This window comes from Argentina silus, assembly GCF_951799395.1.
Source record: "Argentina silus genome assembly, chromosome: 9".
Taxonomy (NCBI): domain Eukaryota; kingdom Metazoa; phylum Chordata; class Actinopteri; order Argentiniformes; family Argentinidae; genus Argentina; species Argentina silus.
The window spans coordinates 9,275,446-9,284,678 of record NC_139663.1 but is presented as its reverse complement, the minus strand read 5'-3'; the positions used below and the strand labels follow the sequence as shown (position 1 = coordinate 9,284,678).

The 9,233-nt window shown below is 41.8% G+C and overlaps 1 protein-coding gene across 1 annotated transcript; it reads right to left on the bottom strand.

Annotated features, from left to right (window-relative positions):
• Window positions 1-3,285: 3,285 nt before the first annotated feature.
• p3h4 (prolyl 3-hydroxylase family member 4 (inactive)) lies at window positions 3,286-8,550 on the bottom strand. The gene is made up of 7 exons (XM_083676679.1): window positions 8,011-8,550; window positions 6,567-6,716; window positions 6,097-6,268; window positions 5,860-5,988; window positions 5,521-5,666; window positions 4,807-4,890; window positions 3,286-3,908 (listed from the first exon to the last, which is right to left on the bottom strand). Exons 1-7 carry the CDS (start codon window positions 8,476-8,478, stop codon window positions 3,759-3,761), a joined length of 1,299 nt encoding a protein of 432 aa, XP_083532805.1. The 5' UTR covers window positions 8,479-8,550; the 3' UTR covers window positions 3,286-3,758.
• Window positions 8,551-9,233: the final 683 nt, after the last annotated feature.

The window sequence follows — 9,233 nt, the reverse complement described above, 5'->3', positions numbered from 1 at the left end:
GTATTTACAAAATGTAAAAGACATTATTGTCTATGATAATTGTTATTACATTCTGAATTATGGTATTGATTAACAATCTGCAAACTGGATGTCCGGTTGTCTTTGCTTGAGCAGTGGTAGAACATTTAAATCATACATGACTTTTGATGGGCTTTATACCATGATTTTATAATAATTCAAAAACTCATTGTTTCTACTGTTGTCAAGCTGTATTTTTTTCCTGCTGTCACTTGACACATGTCTCCTCTCCTCATGTCTCTTTTCCTGATTCTTCCTGGATGAAGGAACATCCGAAGAGGAAGGTATGACCAAGCCCCTGCGATTCTGGGGTGACTCTCATCCATCACCAGCATGGCCTCAGACATCATCCCACAACTGACTTCATCCCACAACTGGTCTCTCTGACCTTATGAAACAATGTGCTCACTCAAATCTTATTCAAAAGTACTGTTCGGGTGATGAATCCTCGTAGAATATCAGAGCAAATAGAGTATTTGAGCACTCTACAGTGGACAGCAATTGATAAGCCTTAAATCATAAATGTAATACACATACATTAAAATTATGATTTAAAGGGTATCAATTGGATTGCTGATTTAAAGTGTATCGATTGAAGTGCTGATTTACAGCTTATCAACTGGAGTGCTGTCCATACATGATTTGCTCTCTAACCTTATTTTATGGTCTATTGTCCCTGAAAACACTTAAGCATCAGCTCCATCTCATAGCTCCTCCTCACAGAATGCACTTCCATCTCAATCCACCTCATGGCCTCTAGTCTGTAGTTTCATTTCCACTTTCCACTGAGTTTACAACATATTCTGTCTCATCCCTCCCCACATCCAGCCCTACAGTACATTCATCCCTAGCCATACCTTTCTCTATCTTCTTCCTCACAATGATTTACTTTCTCACACTCTGTCCTTTATTTCCTTACAGATCTGGTGGAGGATAAGGTGTCTGTCTCGTCTGTCTTTCTTCATGTCTGTCTGTTCCTGTCTTCCTTGCACTATTGTTTCCACATTGGAGAAGAGGGAAAAAAATAAAAAGTCTTCCAAGTCTGCCCTGAATCTCTCCAAACCTATTCCGATGACAAACCCTCTCCTGTCAACTTCTTGTCTGTCTGGCCCTGCCCCCTCTGGGTTTCTAGAGCACCTCCCACCATTGCTTACCAGCCCTGTGGTCGCTGCCAGCCTGCCACTCAGGACTGTGTCATAGCCACTCCCAGAATGAGAAGGTGGCGGCCCCTTGAGGGGCATCAGGGTCTTCCTTTCATTCCTCTTTGGACAGTCTAAAATGAAGAACATATCAACGGTGGACCAATTCAACTAGAGATGTCGCCTGCCTGCCTGAGTACAAACTGATCAGGCCATCATTTGAGTCCATAGTTGACTGGCACAGACTGACCATCTGTTAGACTATTCAACACATGAGACAATACTATGGAAACACAAAGCAAAAACAATGTGAACAAGCACTCTTGGTTCAGGGGGGAGAGATGCTGAGGCCACAGTTAGCTGAACTGTCCCCCTCAGGGAGGCCTTGTGGAGTCTCGTCTCGGACTGGATGACAACCTATTCAGAAGACAGTAACATGGAACATGGAAGTGATCGGAGAGGAATCCTGCATTGGACTTGTTGTTTACAGAACGTTTTCCAAAGAAAGTATGAAGAATAACTTAATATAAGAATGAATATGACATAAAAACCGACCCTAGGCTAATCTGAGGGTATAATGTGTTTATTGTAACTATTAGTTTGAATTTTTTGAGGTATTCTGTCTGTCCCCCCAGCAGTGTTTATGTAAGCAGGGGAACCATGGTTTTGGGATCATATTTGAAAACAGATCTTTGAAGTAGCAGAGACCGCAACTTAGTGTTTTCAACCACAGACCTAGTGTAGAAACATACATTTCACACCTAGTGTTAACAAAGCCTGTCTGTTTGTGTATTCACCACCTTCTTAAGAGGCCCAAAGTTTGTATGTTAGAGGAGGTTAAAAGAGTGTGTGTGTGTGTGTGTGTGTGTGTGTGTGTGTGTGTGTGTGTGTGTGTGTGTGTGCGTGTGCGTGTGCGCGTGTGTGCCTGAGAGAGAGCGTTTTTTTGAGACAGAATTAATGACAATGTACACTTGTGTTTGGGGCAGATGTGTCCATGCTCACCCTGACACTCCTGCCAACACGGGTACCTAGATTTTACTTACTAGGTTTTTACTTCTAGAAATATTTCTCTTTCTGTTACCTGTCTCTGTGCTCTGGAGTCATGGCACTGAAAGGCAGCACATTATCAAAAAAATGTAATGTAACAACAAGATAAAATAAGCACTAGTCTATAGTATGTGTTCACATACATACATATGCACACCAATTTGTATATATGTGCAAGATATTGAATGTTGAATACACTGAATGAAATTGTTTTAAATGCAATGTCAATATTAATGACTTTTATCTGTTTCAACAAAGCATCTTCTGTCTCTTGCCATACAGCTTTAAACCTCTCATTTACTCTATCTCTGTCTGTCTGTCTGTCTGTCTGTCTGTCTGTCTGGCACAGTGGCTAGTAAGCTACTGCTAGCCATCTGGCCATCTCTCTATCATTCCAGCTATCTATCGAAATGTCATTTAAATATTGTACATTTGTTGATAGCCCTTGAGCCCTGGGTATATGCTTTAGCTCAGTGACTTTGTAATGATCCTGAGGTTCACACTGTACATGAGATTAGAGGGGTTTAGGTTGGGGTTTGGGAGAAATCCAGTTTGGAACGGATGTATTAAGAGTTTGATTCAGTTGAGTATTGCACTATGGCAGATGCACTATTGTTCTTACAATATGTACAGAGTTGGTATCAAATACAATCTGTTAGATGATGGTCATTTTGCTCTCATTTTGAATTCAGGAAGTAAAGAAAAAGACAAGCATCTTACCCCGTATTTTTAAACACAATCTTTTTGAATTAACAAATAATTGAAATGAATTAACTTAGCCCTGTAGATGAATAAAAAAAGGGTTATAAAAAATAAAATCTAAAAGTGAAATCAACATTTCTCCTCCGTGTCCCCTACCATGTGTATGCGTCATTGCTTTCCGACATGGCATCACTCCTACCAAATGGAGTCCCTCAACTGACAGGAACGTATGTTTAGAAAAGGTTCTTTTACTGTGATGCCAGTGCTGCTACATCTGAACTGGATATCAAGAGGGGTTATATAATATTACTAAAAATATTACCTAATAGTTATTATTTTTGATTATTTTTAAGAAATCAGATGCGAGAACAAAGGTATACTAAAAGAATATGTCACTTTATTCCACATTTGCATCAGTTGTTTACTTGACAATAAATATGTGGATTGTTTTCCTCTTGCTGAACCCGAAACAGACACCTCAAATGGGGCACCATTCAACACAACATCCTAGAAATTGAAGTAAAAAAGTTCAATGCCCCTCTGTCAGGGCTAAGGCACAAAGGCGTCTCAATCATCATATAAATTTAACAAGTGGCACAATAATAGTCACATTAATAATTATAACACACCTTTCCTTATTTCACAGATGAAACGGCCATTCTATGTTCCAGTAATGTAATTGTATATTTTGGTTGTCTTGTGCTATGGTTTGTTGGCAGACCTGGATGGGGAGGGTCTGTCTCTGTACAGTAGATTGTCCTCATTCTTTGCTATGTTTTCCTGTGAAGAGAGGGGGATGAAGTAGTGTTCTGTTTTGGGGGGGTGATGTTGGGGGAAGGGAGGGAGTTGGGGTTAGGCAGCAGGCTCCCCAGTGTCCCCCTTGGTTTTGGGTTCCTGCCACCATTCTGCGACAAAGGACTCCTCATAGTCACCAATCCCCTCAAACTCAGCATCAGGAGGGGCTGAGTGGCCGACTGACACCTCCTCTGGGCTCACCACATCCTGCCAAGGAACACAAAACTCAGTTCCTCTGAGAAACTAGTTCTCCTACAGAGATAGGGTTAAAAGAGTAAGCTTAAAGAAGATCACTGTGTCTTGTCTCTTTGTCTCTTTTCTGTCACTTACTGTATACTTCTCTCTCTCTCTTCCCCAATAAATCTTTCAATTGGGCATGCTGTAATTTTCTCTCTCTCTCACTTTCTCTCTCTCTCACTCACTCTCTCTACCTCTCTGTCTGTCCTCCTCCCCCTTTCAGGTCTTGTCCATGTGGTTAGCAGGGAGTGGCCGACCTCAGTTAAACGCATGTGGCAGGGCCTCAGTGGCCAACACCTCCCAGCTACATACCACACTCATCTGGTGGAAAACAGAGTGCCCCTCCCTCTCCCTATCTCTCTCTTCTAGCTACTGACCCTCCTCCTACTCATATCCATTCAACTCTGTCTGCAGTGGCCCCCTCACAGTTCCTCTGTAGCCAGAATACACATTTCTCCAGAGTAAATACTGTGGTTGAGTGGAAGTCATCCCACTCCTCTTTTCATGAGGTTGAATCGGTAGACATAGAAACAAATTATAATTAAATTAAATTAAATTAATTAAATTATTAAATTATAAGTACAAAAAACGTGTTCTCTTAACATTGATGGCCAGTTTCCAAGACAGAGATTCAGTCTAGTTGTTGACTAAATAACATTGTCAACAGAAAATCTCCATTGAAGATGCATTTTAGTCTAGAATTAGGCTTAATCTGTGCCTGGGAAACGAGCCCTTTAAGTAGAGCAGAAACCAGCCAAGCCATTTTTTGTGTTGAGCTAGATAGTTCTGTCCAGAGTCTGTGCTGCTCATAAAACCATGTTTCGTTTGTTTCTCCCTCCACCTCCACCCCTCTGAGGACGAGCCTTACCTCATCGTCTGTCTGGAGATAGTTCAGTGCAAACTCCAGCATCTCCTTCTGCTTCGTTGTTTGGTTATAGTACCTCAGAGCCTCCTGGGAAACAAACGTGACAGTTTGTCATGCCTTGACTCAACAACAAAGTGAGAAAACAAAGCTGCAGTCCCAGATGGTTCATGGCACTCTCCTAAACAACAGATCTGTGTTGTTTCCTGTAGTTTTACTGCCCTCTTGCCCTCCACTTAACATGCCTCAAACAGTTTACTGCACCACCAAGTTCATGTGAAATGGTGGTAGTTTTAAGAACTGGCAGTGTGTCTCTGGGTGCTTTGTTGGTTTTGTTTAATGTGATTCGGTCGCTGCTGCAAACGCTATAGTAGATTGGTAGCATGAGTAACAATTACAGGATCTAGGCCTTTTTACAGGCATAAATGAGAATTCAATTGCCACAGTGTTGGTGTTCACGCAAAGGAACTTCATACTAAAGCTTTCCTGCTTAAGTTTCGTTGCCTGGGCTATATGGCACATTTTAGTCTGAAAACAATAGCGTTTCCTAAACAGTTCTCAGTTGTTACCCACCAATTTGAAATAAGTATTTTGGGGGGATTAAGCTCAAGATTAAGGGTAGCATTAAGGGTAGACTATGTATAATCCTAAATGGGTCCTAATACTAATCAGAAATGACTTGTTGGGGGTACATATGTATGCTGGGACATGTGCACTCACCGGGCGAGGCAGGAAGTGGTTCTCCTCCAGACCCCACTGCTCACGGTAGAAGCGGTAGTAAACCATGTTCTGCTGCATCACCTGGTCGTTGGCATCAAACAGCATGTAGCTGGCTGCACATGGAGCTGCCTTCCTCACATCGTTCACTGCAAAGGGAGGACGGCTCATTCAGCTACAGTATAACAGCTATGAAAGTCATGTAATTACTAAGTAATAACACATGGAGCTGGGTAATAACAAAGTTATTACGAACTTGAAATGCATTTTATATTTTTTCACCACAGTTCATTTTGGAGCTTTATTTATGATGAGATATGAAGGCAAATCACTGGTGCGTACATTTATAGTAGGCAAACTGGAGGTAGTGGTACATAGTGGCCACAAACTTCTCCACGAAGAAACCCCCAACGTTCGGCATCAGGGTTGTCTCACACTTCACCTTACACTTCAACACCTCTATGTAGAGATCTGAGAGAGAGAGAGAGAGAGAGAGAGAGAGAGATTACATACAGCAAAGGCTGATTCTCCTACTATGTCTCGGAACTCTAGATAGGGATGATCAATAGAGACACTCACCTGCAAGGGTAGGATAGAATTCTTTGAACTCTGTGATCTCATATGACCCCTCACAGCCTGCTAAACAGGAGTCGTACATTGAGAAGTATTCAGTGGTGGCCTGCTCCATGTTCCGCGCACTGCTGCTAAAGTCTCCAGAGTTATACAGCTTCACTGCCTTCAGAAACACACCCTGGAGAACAGCATGGACAGTACAGTGTTAGAACACTAAACTGGGACTGGAGGGACCTTGGACGTAGACTTGGAAGTCTGGGGAAACATGTAGCACTAAGGGGGAAGATGTAACACACAGCTGAAGAACAACCAAAACATTTTTTATAGACGTGTTTATATTTAACACGAGTCATTGTGTCATTTCCAGACATTTAAAATTGACAATGCAATCCGTAACAGTCAATAACAGTTTTCAGTTGTACTTGTGTGACAATTTATCTGTATTATGTCTAGTTGTGAGCTGATCTCATACTGACCTCGTAGGGCCGCTCCTCGTGGTCGATGAGGTACTCCTCCAAGTCAAACAGGGTCTTGTAGTATTCCATGTTTTTAGATATGAGGGGGTCTTCTGGGTTCTTCTGGAGGAATGTGTAGGCTGCTGACACTGCCTTCGCTACGTTGTTCAGCTGAGGCAAACAGAATAGAGACCATTACAATTATTGTCATGGGTCTTATAGTATAGGGACTTGGTCTGATAGGCCTGTGGTTTGGTTTGGCTTGGTTTGGATCTCATGAGCCATCTCTGGCTCTACAGTAACTAAATTGCCTCATAAAAGCTTCTCGCCAGGATTACCTTTAGATGAATATGATCTCTAACCCATTAGATCACCAAACAGATGTGCTTCAGTTATTGACACAATATGGGTTTAGTGTACTAAACAATAACAAGCTCTGTAACAAATCCTGTCTTTTGTCATAGAATAAAATAGTGGCCATATTCGGATTTCTCAACGTTATTCTTGTTTTCTCAAGGGTTATGAAAGATGCACTTAACAGAGCCATAAAATCACCGGTTTGACGGATGCGCTTGGCAGACCAATTGGAATGTCTAGCTATGCTAGAGGACAGATGATGGTTCAGTAGCATCCATAGGTGACTGGCCGAGATGTTCTCTGAGGAAAGAATGGAATTACCTGAAGAAAGCCTCATCATAGTCATACACCGAGAAAAAGAAATACGCAAACGTTTTACGCATCAGCAATAATGCACGTATGCATGCATCATTTTCATTTTGCCAGAAGAACGTTTGATTTAAACCCTGTGTCATTGCGTTGTATATTCTTCCATATAATATGCTAGTGTTTGATAAAAATAAAAAAAACTATAGGGCCATTCTTCGGGCAGTGTATTTAAGTGTTTAATGGTGCGCAGGTTGAGAGACGTGGCATCTGTTGAGTTTGCAGCATTTTCAACTGGGGGGCTGAAGAAAGTCGTGGAAAAATGTCATTTTGTTGAACAAATATTTCCCCAGGACGTGCTCGGGCTGTATGTAGCCTTGCTCATGGAAACGAGCTACTGCAGTCCACTTCATTTTGAACAAGAGGTGGAACCATTGCCGACATTTAAATCCCCCAACAGGTCTAAGCAAAATTGGTTTAAATGTCATTGAGATTCCAATGTCAGAAAGTAGGCCATATTAGTCCTCTCTGTTAAAACACGTGAAAGCCTCCGAGGGGTTTCTGTCAAATTAGATGAACGTCTAATCATTACACTAAATTGCTATTAGTTCAAGAGTAATAATGAACAATACCACATCAATAAATTAGTAATTATAGTTTGGCCCAGGCCGACACTGATTGGTGGCATAAGCTTATGACAAGTATTATTAAAGGCAAAATAGGACAACTAGGCCTTTCCCGTTAGGTAGCCTGAGAAGCGCCTCCCAAAATTATTTACTTACCTCAACCCTTTTGATCTCACCTGGTAGTATGCATATTGTATGTACCGGTAGGGTACCCTCTTCTCGAATCCTTCCAGAATGCCTCTCTTTGGATAAGCTACTGTAAATACTGGGAAGTTTGCCTTGCACTTTTTTAGACACGAAGCTCGGAGTAAGAAATGCCGCATGATGCGGAGGCTGCTGTCGGCGAAGAGAGTATCATTGTCCCGGCTGACAGTACTACAGTTTAGGCTGCAAAATGCCTCGCTGTCTTTCAGGAGCCGGTGAATACGCAAACTCAATTCCAGGTATCTGATGCTGTCTTTCCAGTTCTGCGCGGAGTACTGGTCCACAGCGTGTCCATAAGCAGACTCAAGTGGCATAAGATCATTTTGAGGGAAACTCATAAAGCTATATTTCTCATACTGGGCTTCGACCAGAACTGGGGCGATCAAAACTATACTCAGAAATAGGGAAAGCCAGCTCCCTTTAACTTTTTTAGGGGCCATAATACCTCACTATTGTCTTCTCTGGTCCTGCAACCGAACACTATTTCGGTGGATTATCCAGTGTTTTCTTCAGTGAATGGTCATGTCTGTCTGCACGTACGGAGCATTGGCCAGCGGGACAGGCGGAGAGGAGGGGACAGAAAGATCTGACTTCCTCAGGAGTTCTGCAGGGAGTGCGTCGAAGGCAGGGATTTTGAGATGTAGGCTACCCCCTGGGTCATAATGCCCTAAATATAATTGAGACAATATCTTTCATAGGTTAGTTACAGAAAACAACATTTAACCACAATATTTATTCGTGCTGTTGCATAAAGTTTATAACTTATTTTGGTTGTTATACAAACGTTTTGAATCAATCAACTTTCCAAGGGAAAAAGACATGTTGAGACATGAAATTTCTATGCGATGCACATTGAGAGGGGCTATTGGAATTACTTTTCTTTAGGTTATATAGGCCTAATTAAAGCAACACTTGAGACTTGTAATGGATTTGCTTTTGAATATGTTGAGAGAAAACGTAATATTTAATCTGAGAGTATGTTTGGTGTATATGCTGGAGTTTAGGACCCTGAGACAAAACTCAAACAGAATTAGGCCTTTCTTTCGATAAATCCAGATGTGCGCTCCACGTTATAAGGCCTAATAGCCCATTCATCGGGCAGTCCCATTCAGTTCAGTTCAGGTAATCAACCACTGCTGTGCTGACAAATATAGGCGCTAGAGATATGATAATCCAAGGCGTTGAAAATATGGAA